Genomic DNA, 21,257 nt, shown 5'->3' on the forward strand with positions numbered 1-21,257 from the left:
TTTACAACATGCAATCCTAAAAAATAGGCAATGGATTTGAATGGTATCACACCCATTCAATGATACGATGAGTACACAAAACGATATCATTGATCTCAATCACTTGTCGTTAGTTCAATATAAAAGTAAGAATAAAAATTTCATGTCCTGTGTTTCATCGACAGTGTCGCGTTCAACTCTTCACCACCAATTAATTAATTAATTAAGCGCTAATTAAGCGACATGGTTTTTTTACATGCCAAGGGTAATTGCCCTTTTTTGCCCACATGATAGAGGAAGCACTGCCGTATCGAACCCACTATGCCCACCATTGATCAGTGAAAACAATTGTTTCGCCTAGTGATATAATTTCAATTTATGTATAATGTTAAGACGATGTTGAACTCACAATAATAAGAAGACAGGTAAAGTAAAAAATTTAAAATGGAAAAATCCAACCAACAAAATCTATAAATAAAAGAAAATAGAAAAAAAAATAATAATATGCACCACATTATCACTATAAAAATACATTCTACTCATATCAAGATATATAAATGTAAATGTACTTAAAAGAAAATTACTATTTAAAAATACCTATATTATGAAAGTGATAAGTTTAACGATAAAAAGAAGAAGAATTTAAGATTTAAGAGTTAGTAAAAAGATAAAATGATTAAGAGAAAAACAGAGAGAAAAAAATTTAAAAATTGAAATTCAAAGAAATATAAATTAAAACGCAGAGATAAAATAAATTTAATAAAAAAAATTATTCAGCTTTCGTTGGACTATAAACAATTCTATTCTTTTTGCATTCTAAATTAAAAAATAAATTTTCAAACGAATAAACGAAAATTCGTTTTAATTATAAGTTTTGATATTAAAAAGGAAAACATAAAATACACAATTCGTACGCTAGTTTCTTCATCGTTTCTTTATTTCGCCACTTTATCATTGTAAATGTAATTAATGTGTAAGTACAAAAAATATTTTTATTAAAAATCAATGAAATGATCTGATTTTAATTTGTAGAAAAAATCTCATTTTTTTTCTCGAATAAAAAGAAAAAAAAGGAAATGCAAACAAGTGACGATGTAATTTAGAATATTTCTTTTGTTTTTGAAAATGTGTAAGTCTAGATACATCAAATTACTACAATCAACTTTTCGTAAAAATAAATATTGAAATTTAAAAATGTAAATTCATTCTTTTCTATCGGTGTCTGAGGTCGTTTTCTGTGGTTGCGAAATCAATTGTAACCAGTAACGGAATATTTATTTAATTAGTGTTAACATTCGATTAGCATTTGTGGATCCAAAAATCTTAACACTAAACAATTGCACCAGAGAATATTCTCGACAAACATTTTCCCACATATTTTTGAATCATTTCCATTTTTCCCTTTTTTCCGTAATTTTTCCAAAAAATTATTTTTCGAAAATTTGGAAAAACTTGGGAAAAGTATTGGTAAAGTTTTTCCCAAAAAAATCCCTGCTAACTATAAGCAAAATGAAATCAAAGAAAAAGTTTTGGGTTAGCAACGTTTAGTAAATGAGAGAACCATCAAACTTTCATTCAAAAATTTTAGATACCGGTGACCCAGAGCCTGGCTAATTTTAACTAGTCTTCGCTCTTCTTTAACCAAGGCCGTACTGACATTTACCACCTTGACTGACAACTCACAAAAAGAGTGAAAGAAAATCGAATTATACTTGAACTGCATTGCTTTAACAAATGGAGTGTGGAGTGATACCAAATAAAGATCAATTCAAACTCAATTTTTATGATATTTGGTCCATCTAATTCATCGTTTTCAATGTTTTAATATAAAACAGAATATGACGAAGTGAACGAATGAATAAAGTTTACGGTGTGGACTTATGAATTGAGAGAGTACCCATTGAAAATACTTAGTGACAAACCAATATAATAGACGAAGAGTCAAAGACTTCAGTCCCTTGGTCTTAACTGAGAATCTTCCAAAATCTTCTGTTTTAGCTTGCACAAAAAGGCAATTAAAGTCGGAGCATTATAATTTGATCGATTCTACTCATTTTATTCATTTTTAAATAATTGTAGTTTTCGAAGAAATCATTTCGAAAACATTACAGTATAAAAGCTTAGACACGTGCATTTGAACGGATTACCCGCAGGTATACCGCGAGTAAACAGCTCTAATGCGCATGTGTAAGCTTTTATACTGTAATGTTTTCGAAATGATTTCTTCGAAAACTACAATTATTTAAAAATGAATAGAATCGATCAAATTATAATGCTTCGACTTTAAGCAGAAAGAAACATAAAAACAGTTGAAAAATCGTCAGTTCAACATTATCATTTAATCATCTCGAGATAATCATCAAATCTTTTACTTCATTTGTTCAATTTACATCATTTTTTAAATTGCGAAATCTATTACTTCAATGATTTTAAACATCCAATTTGCTTATTATTGTCAGTTTTCTGATGTTTTTTGTAAAGAGAACCAAATGAGTTCAGATCCAAATTTCATTTTAAAATAAAACTGTTCATACGAATCTGGATTCTGGATACCAATTCCGGCCACTTATCAATTGGTCGAAATTGGTATCCTGGACCAAGCAGCATATTATTTTGTTAATTTTATCATCTGTCGCTGTTGATCGTACAACTATTTTATGAAAACATAATAATTTCTGCAACAAGAGCAAATTCTTCGGCCAGCTTAAATAAATTTATAAACTCAATATGAGCACAATTTTGAAGAAAAAAAAACAATCTCACAAGAATGTCAGACATTCCAAATTGCGGATTTAGTAAATGCAGGAAAATGACTTACCTAATAAAATGTTGTTATCCGAAGAAAATTTCTATTTCCATTTTTTTAGCTGTAAAACCAGCAGCAATTATATAATTTCGAGAAACGATTCCGTTGACCGGAGGGAAAGCAACGAGATAAAATTGTGTTCCAACGAGGGACAGACAGTCGTGAATTTTGAGTGCGAAAGGATTTTGTGAAAGAAAACCATCAGTGAATTTTCTAAAAAGAAAATCCTCAAGGGATGTTCTAAAAAATAATTCTCATGGGATTTTCTGGGATTCGAAAGGAGTTTTTTTTGTCAATTTGAAAGCATATTCAAGCATTTTCACACGATTTTTGAGAATGTTCCTTTGATTTTCAATGATTTTCTTAAGATTTAAAGGGTTTTTATAGAGGACTTTCAACGAATTTGGGAATTTTCTTATCAAAGTATTTTTATTTGAGTCCAAAAGGATTTTCTATGTTTGGCTGTTCCTCGCTGCCTGTCGTCAATTTCCTTATTAAGCTCCTATTTTATCGAATTAACCGATAAATTAAGCTAGTACATCTATATACATTTACCCGCTATTAGATCGAACGGAAATAAAGCATGTCCAACCATTTCATCTCGTTGTTTCCCCCTCGCTTTCAGCAAGAATATTTTACGTAAATATCGTTATAAATTCGCTCGTTTCAGAAATACTGTTTTGCACACGTAAAAAATCCCACTTTTGTGTTGAAGTTTGGTTTCATTCAAGTTTTCTGATTCATCTCATTTACCATTTGAAAAAGCATAAGAAATGAGAAACATCAAAGAAGCAGAGAGGAACAGCTTTGATACGAAAGTGTGATTTTTTACGTGGACAAAGCAGTATTGTTTTTCCTGAAAGGAGATTTAACTAATTAATAACGCTGAATTGTAACTGGAAGTATTTTCAATGCATTAGAAAATATCTTGAGCAGTCTTCAAGATTTTTATTTTTCAATGTTCAAGCTCTCATCTACGTTAGTATCAACACTCTCGAAAACACTTCACTATGTAATCAATTATTCTGACGCAAAAATTGTAAAAAATCGACAATTATCTTTAGAGGAAGAAGATTAGCTTGAATATTGTGTGCGACAAATTCGAATGTATATTTCGACGCTTTCCACTAAAAATAACCTTGACTACAAATCCACCAGTGGAAATAAATATGAAATATTGTTCGCTCACCGAAAAATAGACGATGATGTAATTTTCCAATCATTTTCCCATTACAGGCAAAGGGAACACATCGTCGAAGCCCCAAGGCAGTGAAACGTAAGTAAATCCATCAAACAAAAAATAAATATTAAAAAATCTGTGCATTCTTCTCATATTATTATCTGATTTGTGTAATGTGTTTGTGTAAGTGCACGTTTCTTCTATTACTTCTGCGTGATTAACCATCCTCTAGCATCATAATGTGCATATATATATCCACTGCCAGCTTTCAACATATATCCTCCCTCTTTTGTTTGTTCTGTTTTTTTGTTCTTGTCTGTTATCTGTAAATTTCATAATGTCTAGTCTAACCATCATCCTATCGACATTAATGCATTTTTCGTTTTTTTTTAAATTTGTTCAATTTAATTGCATGCTCTCTATCCATCAAATTTTACTTCTTTGCTCAATAGGTTCGATGAAGGTGCAAGAGATGCTCTTGTATCACCATCCGAAACAATACCAAGTATCAGTCCCCGAACTGAAAGTGTATATTTGCCGACCACCGTTCCCATCGTGGGCGTGATGCCGAAAAATCCCATGCAGTCACAGCGTGCGTCCGAAACAAGTAGTTTAACGAACAGTGGCGATTTTAATGAATTGGGCATACCTACGTCACATGTTCAGCCGCAACAAGTGGCGTCGCCACAGCGCTGGTTGCCCCGGCAGCAACGTGATTTATTGCAAAAGCAAGCCGAAATGTTTGTGAGAAGTTCGACAAGAAAGGAAACAGACATTTTTTAAGAAGTTTTCGTTTGGGTGACGATGGAAAATTGAAAACGCAAATTTTCGGTTTAGTCTGTTTCGGTTTTTGTCGCACAAAATTCATTTTATCATAAAATTTGTTTGTAGTGATTAACTTATTATTATTATACGAAATGCATCGAACAAATCGAGAGACAGTATTTATTTGAACGGATTTTGTTTTCCTTTGTAGAATTTATTATTTTTGAGCCTTTGAGCCAGACACTTTACTACTTAGTTTTGTGTAACATTTCGGAACGGTGTATTACAGGAATCAAATACCAAACAATTTTAGAATCGTAGATTTAGTTTTCAGAATACAAATATCACTTTTTTACCACTTCAACTTAAACTTTTTCTATTCCAACTGGATGTAAGGTATTTCTCTATTTTCTGTATGGTCTGAGGTTGGGTCAATGGTCAATCATCTCCATTAAACATTAATATTCTGATTAGGGATCACTCGAAAATTACTTAACGCTTTTTCAGTGCTGTCATCAAAATTCTGCCCTTCAAATAACTCAAGAAATACGTGGCCTGCGAAGTTAAAGCTACGTTATATCTTACAAATATAACCCCTACATAGATAGAACATAGTTTTAACTTTACGGAGAGCGTATTTTTCAAGTTATTTAGGATTTAGTTTTGATGACAGCACTGAAAACGCGTTACGCAATTTTTGAATGATCCCTTAATGGATCAATGTAAAATAATGTAAATTTTGAGGTATAAATCCTATATTAAGGTGGATCGACTTTTCAATTTGATTTTTCCTTCAATAGCCGGCCTGGCCCTGGTAATATTACTCAAAAAACAACAATCGCGCTAGAGACATGGGAAAAACGAATTTGAAAAAAATATTTCTTACTGTAGCAAATTCTATGTGCAAGTGTTCATCCTGGAGTCATTCCAGCGTTTGAAGGGAAAGTCAAAGTTATAAATCGGCCCACTCTATGTTGATTTTTCCAAAGGATTTTTCTGAATTGCCTCACGGCATGAAGTAAAAAAGAATGAATATCCCTCCGGTCAATAGTTTGAATAATTTTGAGCAGGTGATTGCGGTTCAATTTACCTTTTGCGGAACATCCACAGACCCAAAGCAAAAGTTCAACTTAAATGCAGTAAAATATCGAAAAATAAACGGACGAGGGGAGAGTGAATCGAAATTAAGGAGTATGGAACTCTCAATGAATGCAGTAAATAAGAACTAATTTTCTTAAATTAGAAATCTGATTCAATCAATAAAGTTTGTGGAAACAAAATAGGAAATATTTTCCTCAAAGGTACACTCCAAATGTGGATATGTAAACATTTGTGCAAAAGCAAATATTGCAATTTTCCCAGCGTGTCCATTCCCATTGTCCTTTTCGCTACACTGAGGGCACTCACCGAACCGAATGATTGGAGCAATTAGCAAAACTTAGCTAGTATTATGCGACTTGTTTCAAACGACAATGAATTTTAACAAAACACTCCAGAGTACACTTCCATTGAACAATGCCCGATAATAAGCTTAGATGAACAATGCAATGCTCCAGCATTTTCATAGTCACGTTTACGTTCACGTCTACCCCGTACCTTACAAGTGTTCAACATACATAAATTAGACGTGAAAAAATGAATTAATATTCAATGGTGGAGTGCCGTGTGCGAAAAACAATGCTAAAGGTTGTGTGTACTTTTGGTGTGGTGAAGCAAGAACTTGTGACTGCGACAATAAATTTAGTTTCGGATTCATTTGTCCCACGAACACGGATGTTTTTCTATCGTTGCACCTTTTACGAGTATTGTAATTGTAACAAAACAAGGTAACAGAGAAACAGAGCTATGAACAAAATAGCGTAATACAATTGCAATTAAGATTGTTCAGCAATTGTGAAACTCTTTGCCAGGTCGATGAAATTATGATATATGATACGATGTCATGAAAATCATAGTTTCTATTCCCAAAAAGGGCGGAAAATCTTGAAGAATACGATTAGGCCCATAACCTGTTGACAGTAGAAACAAAACAAGTTATGTGGTAATTTGACGAAGAAACTGGTGCTAGTTCAAAGAAAAAATTGATTGTCGACACTTCACACATTGTCTATTAACATTTTATCGGATAATCATTATTATTCGGATGTAGGTCATTTATACGGCTTATCACCTTTCAGAACTATTGTTGGAGGTTTTGTATTTTTTTTAAAAAAACGTTTCGTGAGTCAGCTACACAAAACTTGAGATATTGAGAAGGTGTATGTATATTGAGTGCTAACAACACCACAACCTTGTAAAATAATAATTATTTAATTTCCATTGAGCGTTAATATTACTTGCTTTTATAATATGCCCTTTGTGCATGGGTTTTTGTATACTTTTTGAGTATTTTTTTTTTGTGATAAAATTTTAAGTAACAAAACAAAATTTCCATTAAAATTGTAACTAAAAAACGTATTCTCGAAAATAATTAAATTTCGTATTAGTCAAAGTTTATTTCTGTATGTATATATGTGACAACCTAGTCAAACAAAAGTTGTAAAATATTAATGACAAAATGAAACTAGGAAAATACGAAATTTAACTTTACCGCCGTTACCACCGCTGTCAATGGTTTCCTTTTGTTTGCCAGTTTATTTCTAACTTTTTTTTAAATTAAAATATTCAACAAGCAAAGTGCACTTTTCAATATATAAATATAAATAAATTAAGTCAGCGAAACCGTATGCTGAACAGTAAATAAAAATTTTCTTTCTCTCTTCCAAATCCAATCAGAAGTGATACGGAAAGTGCCGATTTAAAGCAAAGCAAATTCAAAAAATACCAAATCAATTTCGAAGGACTGTTTAAGAAGAAGCCGCAAAAGGTCGTCGACGTTGAAAAGAATAACGCCGAAGCACCCACCGATGATCCGAATGACGATGCTGCGCCAAGTGAAGCAACCGTAATCATCGAAGACGATCCACCGAAATCTGTAAGTTGATAAAATTGGTTTCTCACAATTAAACAGTGACTATTTTTGGGAAAACATTTTACTTTACTAGGGATGTAATAGGGCCATTCCGTCTCTAGGGAAAACCCTTTACCTCGTTCGTAAAGTAATAGTACATTACATACCAATGGGGTAAAGATAATGGAAATGGTACTTCGTGAAATTTACTGAGGCGCATACGAGGTCGGTAAACACACAAGAAATACCATTTTCGTCATTTACTTTATTGACAAGTATTATAAGATTATCGATACATGAGACGGACAATCGAGGCTTGCCGAGCTCGGGCTGAAGCCCTCGGATACTTTTACTCATCTGATAGATTTTCCAGAATGTTTCCTTAATTTTACCGAAAAATATTTTCGAAAAGGGTATTCGTACCTCGTGCGATTAGTCTTTATTTGGTTAATCGCACTTTGTGCGAATAGTGAAATAAAGACTAATGGCACTTATGAAGTAATTAATGAAGCTAGCATTGACTTAAATCATTTAAATGTTACCGTTAAATTTTCGTTTTAAGTTTTATACATTTTATAGAGCTAAGTATCACCATCTTCTACAAACATTTCGTAAACGTAAGCATTACTGTCTTTTACAAGCAAATTTACATTACGTTTGTAGACGAGAGTGATGATATCCTTTTACAAAGTGTTTGCAGCAGAGAGTGGTGCTTCCTTTTACAAAGAGTTTGCAGAGAGTGATGCTTCATTCCTTTTACAAAGAGTTTGCTGAAGAAAGTGAGGCTTCCTTTTAGAAAGTGTTTGTAGAAGAGAGTGATGCTTCCTTTTACAAAGTGTTTGTAGAGTAGAGTGCTGCTTCCTTCTACAAAGTATTTGCAGAAACGTGTCATTTTACTTTATTTCACTATTCGCACAAAGTGCGATTTGCTCTATTTCACTACTTGCAGCACAAACTGTGAATAATACCCACCAAATATTTTGGGGAAAATTGGAAAAATGTTTGAAAATTCGTGGAAATTTGGGAAAACGTTCATTTTTCAGTCGCTGCTTTCAATCGATAGTGATGGTTTAACTTTTTCATTTTAGGGCGAAAGGAATCTTGTCTACGCAGAACTGATGCTGAAGCCGTCCGAGGACGCAAACAATCCGAATAAAAATGCTACCGAGTATGCAGAAATTGTTTACGTTAATCCGCCATCGGATCAGAAGCAACCGGACAAGAAATGAATTTTCTAATTATGAATTCTGAATTCTGAATCATTCGTACATCACAGAGACTAAATATTTTTTATTATTTTAAATTTTAACTCGTGTAATTGTTTAAGTACTCTTTGTAACGTCCATCCACTTTTTTTTATTTTTTTGAACTTTCCCCCTACTTTTTCTACTTAAATTTAATTCTCTTGGTGCAAATAACTGTTTTTAGTTTAAAAAAAAGTAAATTTAAATTTATCAATCAATGTTTAAATAGGTGTAAGTGCGAAAAACTTTTATGTGACATTCAAGCGAAAATGGTAAATGTTTTTTGTGAACGTAAAATATAATATTTTAGTCGAAAAAATTGTCCCCGACATTGTCTATTCGTCTCGAAAAATGTAATGTGTTTGATTGAATGTTATTTTATAATTAAACAAAAAAAATTGTAGAACAAAAATGTTCAGGTTTTAAGTAAATTTTCTCTTCATTTTTTAAATTTTGTACAATAAAAAAATCATAAAACCAATTAAAACTAGAAAATTGATTTAATACCGTATCAAAGGTTAATGGTCTTCAATGGATCTGCCATCCTATTTTCCGTTATTAATTTTTTCCAAAGTAAAAGTGAAGAATCTGGATGATCTGAACTGATAACGTCTTGATATCTTCATAAAAAGCAACTAGCGAATGAGTGCATTTTTTAATACCGTGATACGCCGGGACTCGCACCAGGATAGTATTTGTCAATCAAAAATCTTCTTATGGCAAAATGGAACCAAGACCTAAGTAACCTTCTGAGTATTTCTTAAAATTTGGAATCAGTCCGATTTGTTCTGTCCCCGAGCGGGTAATGCGTAGTCAACTTCGGTTCAAAAATCTAATTCTGACAAATAGAAAGCAGTTGAAGCGGAAAAATTATGAATATTTTACGGGACTTTACAGAATTTTTAAAGATTCCAGAATTTAATTCCCGAAAGTTGATGCTGCTTGGCTCAGTTAAGTTTTAAATAAATTTCCGAATTTCCACTTGTGCCTAACAACTTTAAGTAATTATCCAAGGAAAGCACTTCAAAGACAACTTCTTCCGTATCCAGCTACAAAAAAATCATTTTAAAAGCGTTTGAATAAGAACCCCTCTGCAGCCAATTCACAAATCAAAATACTTTCCCAATTGGCATCAATCTGTTTCTTTAACCGAAGAAGATAGAGATATACGCGTGACGACTATTTGCATCTCTTTCTATAATATTTTCAATAATATCTTGTATCTCTTTCACACGCATGACTTTTTTGTTCACCTTTCGAAAACACAATTTTAGATTTGTCAGAGTCTTAAAAGTCATCGATGTTCCTAGTTAATTAGGTAATTTCCAGTATGTGATATGTATAAGGAATTTTCAAATTTTGTGCTAAAATATCATAACCTGGAAACACTGGGAATATTGACTTGATTTTTAACATTCTAAAAAATACCCGATAGATTAAGTGAGAAGGATTGTTATTCAGAGGTGAAGTACTAGATCTACTTCTCTATATTCTAAAAAAAAATTGGATGTAGAGGATATTTTGGTCAGAACAGTAATTTCTCTAATTATTTAGAACAGTGGGATTTACTTTGCTATGTTCCACCACCGTTATTCGAATTCTAGCGAAATAGCTTTACAGAGAGTAAAGTGTGTTTATACATATTTGCTAAAGTCATTACCTAAATATACTCTGAACGAAATTATTTCGTCTGCGAACCCTCGACAAGATAACTAAATTATATGGAACGCTACGTTTGATTTTTTTTTTCTTCCTATATAAATTCAGTTGTAAAATTGAATGAGTAAACATAATAAACTCTTTGTAGTGAAGCGACAAGTCTTCGGTGGAAATAAACTAGAGTTTATCAATACATGTCCAAACAACCTCCACGTAAATTACGTCTATAAATATGGAAATCATAATCCGTGTACATAAACATGTCTTTAAAGACAAAAATGTGCACAAACGAAATGTCTGGAATTTTTGTAGATATTGTAGTCAAAGCACCTGAGATTGTTGTATGGTATTACCTATGTCGAATAGAGTAATATTTACACAAACGACATGATCTTGAAACAATGTAAAAATGAAAAGTTACATGGTACACTGTCGTAATTTATTACTCTATTTGACATAAGCAATATTCTACTACTATGCTAGATGCTTTGCTTTCTTGTATTGTTACAGTAAGGAAATTATTTATACGAACATTACCATCAAAAGAATGGTATCAATGGTATCGTGTGGATGCAAACTATTAATCTTGCGGTTAGTGTTTACCGTTTACTCAGTCGGACACCGGTCTTTATGCTACACATAAACGAAATGATATTATTTTCACCTCCTCGAAATTGAATGTATAATTGGATTGGTACAGTAATAAGTTAGATCTCCTTCAGACCTGCAAACCTCTATAGTTTCGACTGCAAAGATACAACTCGATTCAGTTGTTAAGACTTTCTGCTCTAGCCACGACGAGTTGAAATTAATCACTCAACAATTTAAAGTATTGATGCACAGATGTAGACGTAACATCTGAAAGTAACGCCATGTTATTAATCTCTTATTGGTTTAGTCAACTTTGTTCCAAACATTTATATCTAGTGACTCATTCAAATGTGAATGTGTGGAACCAAGTGGAATAATAAAAGTAAGAGGTTGATACACGGCGCCACTTTTTAGTGTTCATAACTGTAAAAAATAGAAAATTTCTTAAGCATCGAGAGGTACTCAGTGAATTTATCCACAGACGGCAAGCACTTCATTATCATTTACAGAATCTATTACTTCGGTTGCATGCATTATTTTCTAGCGACTCCTTTCAGGACCGAATCTATTACTTCTGTCGTTATAAACATTTTTAACGAATATATACAAAATCTTTTACTTCACTTCATCAAGCTTTGCCACATTTTACTACGATACCACTTTAGCGCCTGACCACATCGATTCGGACAAAAAAGCCCGTTCCACTTACGTCCAATGAATACAAAGTTTCTCTTATGTTGAAACAGTTTTCTTTATTATTTCCCATAATCGCCGATAAATCATTTCAAACTCTTTATTATGAGAAATTAGGAAGAAAATTCGTTTGCCGAACCGTTCCCGAAAAGTATCTAAATTTTTAACTTCCGTGTCCATGGTGGCATTTTTGACAAAATTCTTCATAAAATCGTCTTTATCGTCTCGTCCATTTTGAAAAACATAGCTGACCGATTCTGGTTGACTTACACGCGTGATGGGCTCAGAGTTTGGCCAGAGATAGCTTGCCATTGAATTGATGTGCGCCGGTACAACTCCTGTTATAAACACATCTTCATGAGTAGAAACTCTCCCGGGAAATGAATTCGAAATGTCGTTCATAATCCGTTCGATCACCCCAAATGGTGCTATGTAACCAACTCCACCGCAATGTTCAGGGAACTTACCACTGGGAAAATCCGCGGCTGGAGCATAATATATGCTGTTCTCATCTTTAATCGTATCTTCCTTAAAATGTATCCAGCACCAAATGTTCGACGATGCCATGTCAGCCGGTGAGAATGAATCTAATTGATGGGTGAGTTTAAAAATGTCAACGATGACATCATCATCGGTTTTCACCACAAATTGAGCCTGACGACAATGTTCAGTTAGCCACTCGTAGGCCATAATCGTTTTGAGCGTCAAGTTCCTGTACGAATCAACAAAATCGCCCATCATAGTGTCTGCAAACTGTTCTCGTTCCGCTTCTAGCTTTTTATTCTCAGTCTCATTATTGGCTTGTACGCCCGATTGAGACAGCATAAAAATCAATGCTAGAATTTGCACATTGTTTGCATATTTAACAGAACCATAGGTCTGGCGCACTAAATTTCTTTGATTGAAATTTGCTCTAGCTGACAGTACTACAATCACTGCAGTTTTCAGATTTTTATTTTGAATGGGAGGTGACACACACAGATCTTTGTTCATAAAAGTAACTTTCGTTTTCGGACGATGATGAGAGTGGTTGATTGTTTGGTTTAGTTTTGATAGATCGATCGGATATACAGGTACCATGGGACTCAGATATAACACTCTAACGTATATGATCAATAAAGTCTGCAAAAGGAAAGGATTTGTTTTTAGGTAATCGTCTGAACGAAACAAAATTAATTAAGTTACGGTCAAACTTAGCAGGAGCACCACTTTCCACTTCACTAACTGATTTGGTAGAAAGTGACTATTTTTCAGACTAGATAATGCAACGATTAATCCCATGTTTCTGTTTCTAGTCGACTCGAAAGCTATTACAAGATTACGTACGCGATTGCGATTATTTTGTATTTTACAATGACTTTTATCGGAATCAAGGAAGTGCCCTATTACAATCTCTTATTTTGAGGTGCTGTTCATAAAAGGGCGTGATCATTTGAGGGGAGGAAGTTTTCCAAAATGTACGAAGGAAAATCAGACGAAGAATGATGTGGAGTGGATAAGGGCACTGTAAAACGTTGTTGTTATCGAAATTAAAATATTGGTAGCGTACGATGCTTTGGTAACCCATAAAAATTACAGGGATGGTTACACATTCTATGGCAACGTCTAGGTCCTAAAAAGCAGGTTAAGGCACTCACGAAGGCTACTGACAGCAAAATTTAAAAGGGTCAATGGAGCCACCAGTTATTTCATAATGTAGAGTACTACAGCAATAACTATCGTTCATTCAATCAACCACTACTGCTTTGATTATCTATTGTGAAATGTAATTTTTGAGCATAATTTATGCAAAGGTGGGACAAAAGCGATAGTTAAGACTAAATTGTAGTAAAACGCAGGAATTAATGAATTATTTAAAAAAAATGAATTCATTGGTTAAGTTCCATTTCGTTTTCTGTTTAAAACTCTAAAAAAACTTCTATTTTGACAAGGCCAGCAAATTTGAAACGGAGTTTGATTAACAAAATTCATTTTTCTTTTAATTCGCTAATATGACACGTCCCGCATCTGCATTTAACTATGTATTTATGAACAGCACCCTTGAAGTATTTTCAAATAGCGCAATTACAAAAGCCCGCACGAAATTTGACACGAATCGTTTTTTTTTTGTAAGATAAATTCCAAAACAGGTAACCAAGGCACAGGGTTATTTCTTGGCGTAGAAACGTTTTTCCTCGTAAAACTCTGTAACTCAACAAAAAGCATTCCGTGAGAGAGCCGTAAGAGAGCAAGCTGTCAAGTGAACAAAGCAAAAATTGAAAAAAATCAATTTTGTCTCTATCACGAAGTACTTTTTTGGTAAGTGGAAATCAAGCCTTAAAACTCAAACCATAGTAGAATTCTAATCGGTTTACAATTTTCCAATCCTTATTACACTTTGGCCCTGCTCACCATACTAAGGATTTACTCACACTGTTCACTCACGAATATATGGACAATTTTACCCCTTGCTTTGTCTTTACCATTGCCACGGCACATTTAACCTATTAGTTCCTAATACTTCTTACTGGTCTAAAAATAAATAAATTATGTGTTTTATCTTGTTTTTTTTATTAAATCGAATGTGATATCGGTTATCATATCTCCTCTCTAGAGGTGGGCGCCGGTCTATATTTTCGGCGGCGGCTGTACATTTTTTTATTGGATCAACATGATCAACGTGAAAAACACATTTTGGACAGTATGTATAGTGGTGGTCATGCGTGTCGAGTAAATAGTTCGCAAGACTAGAACAAGTGAAGGGCAATCACTGGAAATGGCAAACTAATGAAGACTTTGCGTCATTGTGGGCAGCCTTTTTTTCGCATATTTAAATAGAGACAAAAATTAAGACTTTGCCTTATCTTACATCACGATGCAAACAAATAGGTGTGTTATAGATTTCCAGAGAAAAACATAAAATCCATCGTTGACGAGAAAACACGAAATTGGTCTGGATGCGTAAAATTCGGCGCAGATACGGGAAGAAATATGAAAAATACATTTTAGAAAATATTGACAATTTTTAGGGAAATATTTCATAAATATTACGTTGGTTTTTTTGATTATAAAATGAAAGTGATAAAAAACAAGTCGGCGGCGGCGTAATGTTTTAACTACTTTTATTTTTCGGCTGGCGCCGGCGCCCACCTCTACTCCTGTCACATATGCCTTTTTACAACTGCTAATACAATGAACATTCATCGCTTAGGGATTACATATAGCGTCAGTTTCTCATTTGTTTTCGTTTTAATTGGCAAATAATCTGTAGCAAAGTGTTTTCGTAGGAAATTGGAAATTATGAGCTTTATTGCTGCCAATTGAGATAAAGTCCAACGGAACATTACAGAAAAACCTTCGGAGTTGTGTTCACGGTATAGAAGATGGTAGAAAATAATTTGTCATCTTACCTCCGTTTTGGATAGTGTTTGATAAAAAATATATTGAAGTACAAGATTTTGTATTTAACACTAGAATGCCAATGCCAATGGAAGTAATACATTTTATGTCTCTGTGTGGTAAGACTAACATTATGCATCAGCTCGGAGAGGGAGTTTGGGTCTATATGTGCATCGACACGACACATAAAAAATGATATGCATGCACCTATGTCCAAATGTTTATTTTGACGAGTTGGATTATGATCCGCACCTTCTGCTTATATTTATTATAATTGCCGATTTGTTTAACAAATTGCAAATTGACTGACGAGCTAACATTGAAACGAGGATGCAAGAGGCTTCCAGCGATAGCCGATAGATGAAAAAATTATGGGCAAAATCAACCGTTGGCAAAATTAGATTGAACCAGATTGAAGAATTCTTATCATCGAATAAAAATGAGTTCAGGGCTGAGGTGAAGGAAATACTGGGAAGAAAGTGACATTGAACCGTTGCGTGTGATGAACTAATGTATGACAAATTTTAAATGGGAACATTTTATGGTTGATTGTTTGTTTTGATTTAAATTTTTCTTTGTATTTTTTATGGTTGTGTCAATATTTTGCACATTAATTTGAGTTACTTATTTCGCAGAAGGTATCGCTTCTCAAAAACTGCAACATTTTTATAACCCAGATTACGTAGCGTCAATGAGTTCTGCAATTTTTTTTGTGTTTTCGTTGGCAAAGTTTATTGGCCTAAAGTTATTGCTTTGGAGGAGAAGTTTGAGGATGATAGATATTTTTACGCATATCTTGGATGATAGATTTTATATGTTTTTGTTGGTTGGAAGAACGAGCGGATAACACAAAATAATAGTCTTCTTCTTAAATAATAGTAACACCAAATAAATAATACTTTTTGGTTGAGGCTGCTCTGTCTAATCCGATTTAAATAAAATGTAGAACCTCTCAAGAGACAGACAACGAGTGCGAAAACCCTAAGTATTTGGAATAGAGTATATTATTTTATTGCATTTGCGGTGTGATTCCCCGAAAAATTACTTATCTAGAGCGCTAATTCATACATTAATAGGTTGCTGTCAAAACAGTCATATGTTGTTGTCTCGTTTTCGCTCATGCAATAAAGCATTGTATTTCATATGGAGTAGGATTCTCGCTGTCGCTCGAGGATCCTACTTCATATGAAATAAAGTACTAATAACTCTGTATTAAGAGCCGGCAAACGACTTGAGTTTTAAAGCTTTCAGTCCACGCTGCATCCATGATCTATATACACGATGTACACTGTACTTGTAAAATATTTGACATTTAACTCATGTGATATTTTGCAAGCATTTTGCGACACTTTTTGACGCTGTTTCTTATAATTTTCTTCCTAAAATTTTTCTGTGAAAATTTTTGTTGATAAAACTTTCGCGTACTTTCCTCTCAGCTGCCATTTGTGACGCATATCTTTATGCAGTTCTTTTGTAAGTCGATAACAGGACTTGCGTCACACTTCCACTGTAATTGGTTTTGGGCGATTTCAAAATGCAATGAAATTTTGCATTTCCAATGACCAACGTTACAATAGTACCACTCCTTTAGTTCCACTTTTTTCGTAAAAGGGAAAAAGTGGAACTATTGTAACGCTGCATATATGCAAATTTCGTTCTTTTTAATTTTAATTTTTTTATTTTTCGTGTTTTTATTCATTTAATCGTAACTTTTTCTTAGATAAAAATTTTCTCCATGTTTGGTGCTGGGTTTGAACTGGGGGCCTCTTGATCTCAAAGCGGCGCTTCAACCAATGTTGCAATTAAGACATACTACATTGGTAGTTGTATTGTGAAGCGTTGGTAGAAGTAGGTAAACGTGGAGCACGTTTGCACACAAAGTACTTATACATGCTATACGTTTACTTACATGACACACATATGAAACTTTGAAAATATTTTTTTTTATTCTAATTAGAACTATGGTATATGACAATGACCTAATATCGAGAATCGTAATCGTAATTCCTTCTTCTTCTTTTTGCGTAATATTTCGATATTTCAACAGTATGAGATTGGAACTCAGGGAATAAAACGTTTTGAAATTTAAATGACTGAATTTAATATTTCTGTTTTTAAGTGAATCCTAAAATCCTGATACAGATACATTCATCTCATGTACGTAAAGGACTTGACATAGTTGCTATTAATATAAAATGCACAGTGTACGAATGTTAACGCACAACAAATACGATCCTTTGACATCATACTTACCATGCGTATACAAACATCCTAAACGTGTGCTTTTCTCAAACGTGTTGGGCGTATGAGGTAATTTTGCGATGAAGTTACACATACCAAAATTTTACACATGTCCTACGTCGACTACACGCGTGAGATGTATGGCACACATATCGTACGTAAACTTACATACGACAGGTTTGCCATACATACCCGACGCATACTATGCATAACAGAAGTATATCATACATATCCGAAGTACACCGCCAAAATCTTTTTTATCAGTGCATATATGCGGCGTGAAGATAGTTCCACTTTTTCCTTTTACGAAAAAAATGGAACTAAAAGAGTGATACTGCTGGAACGCTGGTCATTGGAATTCTGGTACACTTAGAATATAATTGCCATATTGAATATTTAGCGATTGCAAGGAACCGACACATCCAAGCATAGTCTTAATTGACATTTCCTGAAACTCAGTTGGAGTAACAATATCGCTCAGTGTTTTCCCATGGACTCTTTCCCTTGTACTCAATTCCAATTTTATCTTAGCCTGTAATGGAGCACCCCCAGTACCAGAAAATCCGTGCTCCCAGTAATTCTTCACTGAATCGGAAATTGTTTGTTCCGAGGATTGTGAACGAGTCAGTCCAGTTTTCAAGGTCACTTCGCAGCGAAGGTTGCTGTGGCACGTTGCAAAATAAACTCAATAATATTGTACATTCTGTTTGTTGGAACAGCGAGCAGTAAGCTATTCTCACATTATTTCCCTGACTCAAAGTTAGGGTCTTGCACCAGAAAATACCGAAATATGTGGATCCATGAAGTCAACTATTTGCGCGTAGAGCTGAAAGCGTCACCTCCAGCCAGCGATATGTTTATTTTAAAAGTTGTACAAGGCAGCGCCACACTTTTCTCTTTAGAGGTTACTTAAATTTGGAGGTAGGTGGGAATCCTGACTCATATCTTGGGAACCACAAATCGGTTCAAGCTCCGGGCAGATTTCGAAAGAGTTCACTTATACCTTTCCGAATCACTTTCACTCATCAAAATAGACTAAGAATTGGCCAAGTTATCAGTCCACAAAGTTGAGGAATTTTCCAGTACACTTTTTGGGAAAGTACCGATACCAACGCCATCTGGATTCACCAAAAAAAAAGTTGTTCCACAAAATGTCGGCATAGGATGACCCACTTCATAAAAAAAAGATTTTTGAAAAATACTAATTCCTTCAGGAGATATTTGACTTTTAATTCTTTCTTTCACTCTTGGTGAAGAAGTTTTCGAGAGTATTTGTTTCATAACACAGCTTTAGACATTGATTGAGACAGAAAGTATTTGAATTTTGGTATTCGTAGATTTTGCTATGCAATGTTCCAAAATCTTAGCATCTAAATTATTCCTGACTGAAAGTCAGGGTCTTCTGAAGGAAAATAATCTTAAATGAGGTTAAGTTGGTAGGTGGGCAATATTGGAGTGATGAAATGGGAGTAATTCTCAATAGAATGGTTTTCCTTGTTACCGCAATAACTTCCGTAATTCTTATCCGATTTTCATTTTTTTTTTGTTTTAATCGACGAAGATTGAAATTCTTGAGGTTGAGATCGTAGATGGATAAGGTTAGAACAACAATATGGAAGAAATTCTACACAGACGCTTTTCCTTGTTACCGCTATAAGTCAAGTAATTTTTACCCGATTTTCAAAATTTGTGTTTTAACTGACATGATATTCACGAGGTTAAGTTCGTAGATGGACAATATTGGGGTAGAGAGATTAGAGATTAGTAGTGAGATTAGTTAAATCGGTGGATGCAAAATTGTGTAGTGTCTCGTTTCAGGACCGAATCGGTTACTTCTGTCGTTAGAAACATTTTTAACGAATCGAATCGAAATCTTTTACTTCAGTTCATTAGGCTTTGCACACATGTTACTGTAATGGGACCACTTGGATTCGCACAAAAAAGCCCGTTCCACTTACGTCCAGTGAATACAAAGTTTCTCTTATGTTGAAAAAGTTTTCTTTATTATTTCCCATAATCGCCGATAAATCATTTCAAACTCTTTATTATGAGAAATTAGGAAGAAAATTCGTTTGCCGAACCGTTCCCGAAAAGTATCCAAATTTTTAACTTCCGTGTCCATGGTGGCATTTTTGACAAAATTCTTCATAAAATCGTCTTTATCGTCTCGTCCATTTTGAAAAACATAGCTGACCGACTGCAGCTCATTAACACGTTTGATGGGCTCAGGGTTTGGCCAGAGATAGCTTGCCATTGAATTGATGTGCGCCGGTACAACTCCTGTTATAAACACATCTTCATGAGTAGAAACTCTCCCGGGAAATGAATTCGAAATGTCGTTCATAATCCGTTCGATCACCCCAAATGGTGTTATGTAACCAACTCCACCGCAATGTTCGGGGAACTTGCCGCTGGGAAAATCCACGGCGGGAGCATAAAATCTGCTGGTCTCATTTTTGATTGTATCTTCGTTAAAATGTATCCAGCACCAAATGTTCGACGATGCCATGTCAGCCGGTGAGAATGAATCCATTTTATTAGTTAGTTCAAAAATGTTAACGATGACATCATCATCGGTTTTCACCACAAATTGAGCTTGTCGACAATGTTCAGTTAGCCACTCGTAGGCCATAATCGTTTTGAGCGTCAAGTTCCTGTACGAATCAACAAAATCTCCCATCATGGTGTCTCCAAACTGTTCTCGTTCCACTTCTAGCTTTTTATTCTCAGCCTCATTATTGGCTTGTGCGCCCGATTGAGACAGCATAAAAATCAATGCTAGAATTTGCACATTGTTTGCATATTTAACAGAACCATAGGTCTGGCGCACTAAATTTCTTTGATTGAAATTTGTTCTAGCTGACAGTACTACAATCACTGCAGTTTTCAGATTTTTATTTTGAATGGGAGGTGACACACACAGATCTTTGTTCATAAAAGTAACTTTCGTTTTCGGACGATGATGAGATTGGTTGATTGTTTGGTTTAGTTTTGATAGATCGATTGGATATACAGGTACCATGGGACTCAGATATAACACTCTAACGTATACGATCAATAAAGTCTGCAAAAGGAAATGATTTGTTTTAAGGTGTTCGCATGAACGAAACAAAATTAATTAAGTTACGGTTAAACTTAGCAGTAGCACCACTTTCCACTTCACTAATTGATTTGGTAAAAAGTGACAATTTTTCAGACTAGATAATACAACGAATAATCCCATGTTTTTGTTTCTAGTCGACTCGAAAGCTATTACACGATTACGTATGCGATTGCGATTATTTTCTATTTTACGATGACTTTTATCGGAATGAAGGAAGTGTCCTACTACAATCTCTTATTTTTAGGGGTTGTTCATAAAATGGCATTGACTTTTAAGGGGGAGTGAGTTTTCCAAAATGTATGAAGGAAGATGTGTATCAGTGTATGAGGGCACTTCCAAATGTGGTTGTTTTCGAAATCAAAATTTTGTTAGCGTACGTTGCCTTGGTAACCCATGAATATTACAAGGATGGTTACATGTTCTATAGCAATGCCTTGGTCCCGAAAAAACATTCTAAGGCACTCCGCACTCACGAAGGTAACTGGAAATTTGAATAAAGTTAGTGGAGGAGCTACTAGATTTTGCAGCCATTGCCGTCGTGATCAACTCAGAGGTAGTATATCAAGTTCTTTCATAATGTAGAGTAAAAACTATCGTTCATGCAATCAACCACTACGTCTTTGATTCTCCATTGTGAAATGTGATTTTTGAGCATAATTCATGCAAAG

General features: G+C 34.2%; 2 protein-coding genes across 6 annotated transcripts in view; one reads left to right on the plus strand and one right to left on the minus strand.

The window, feature by feature from the left end:
- LOC119078498 (fasciclin-3) overlaps positions 1-9,221 on the plus strand; it is a 98,704-nt gene extending 89,483 nt beyond the window's left edge. The window contains exons 7-10 of one of the 3 annotated variants that reach the window (XM_037186050.1): positions 4,022-4,061; positions 4,418-4,705; positions 7,506-7,704; positions 8,769-9,221. In XM_037186050.1, the coding sequence (XP_037041945.1) occupies positions 4,022-4,061; positions 4,418-4,705; positions 7,506-7,704; positions 8,769-8,909 (668 nt within the window). In that variant the 3' untranslated portion in view covers positions 8,910-9,221. The remainder of the gene's footprint in view (positions 1-4,021; positions 4,062-4,417; positions 4,706-7,505; positions 7,705-8,768) is intronic. The other 2 variants (XM_037186051.1, XM_037186052.1) reach the window with 2 other exon arrangements.
- A 2,644-nt stretch (positions 9,222-11,865) lies between these two features.
- LOC119078500 (beta-1,3-galactosyltransferase 1-like) lies at positions 11,866-20,880 on the minus strand. Of its 3 annotated transcripts, none has more exons than XM_037186058.1 (2): positions 20,614-20,880; positions 11,866-12,989 (listed from the first exon to the last, which is right to left on the minus strand). In XM_037186058.1, the coding sequence occupies exons 1-2, from the start codon at positions 20,707-20,709 to the stop codon at positions 11,907-11,909; spliced, it is 1,179 nt and encodes a 392-aa protein (XP_037041953.1). In that variant the 5' UTR covers positions 20,710-20,880; the 3' UTR covers positions 11,866-11,906. The 3 variants fall into 3 exon arrangements, with proteins under 3 accessions (XP_037041953.1, XP_037041951.1, XP_037041950.1); XM_037186056.1 differs by lacking the exon at positions 20,614-20,880 and adding an exon at positions 13,053-13,231; XM_037186055.1 differs by lacking the exon at positions 11,866-12,989 and adding an exon at positions 19,414-20,550 and having other exon boundaries at positions 20,614-20,874.
- Positions 20,881-21,257: the final 377 nt, after the last annotated feature.

This window comes from Bradysia coprophila, unplaced genomic scaffold, assembly GCF_014529535.1.
Source record: "Bradysia coprophila strain Holo2 unplaced genomic scaffold, BU_Bcop_v1 contig_297, whole genome shotgun sequence".
NCBI classification, from domain to species: Eukaryota; Metazoa; Arthropoda; class Insecta; order Diptera; family Sciaridae; genus Bradysia; species Bradysia coprophila.

Bases quoted from the DNA above. Each gene is read 5' to 3' on its own strand.
- LOC119078500 (XM_037186058.1), bottom strand. From the start codon at position 20,709: ATGGGATTATTCGTTGTATTATCTAGTCTGAAAAATTGTCACTTTTTA. The intron at 12,990-20,613 runs GTAACTTAATTA...TTCCTTTTGCAG, and splicing joins TGCTACTGCTAAGTTTAACC to ACTTTATTGATCATATACGT.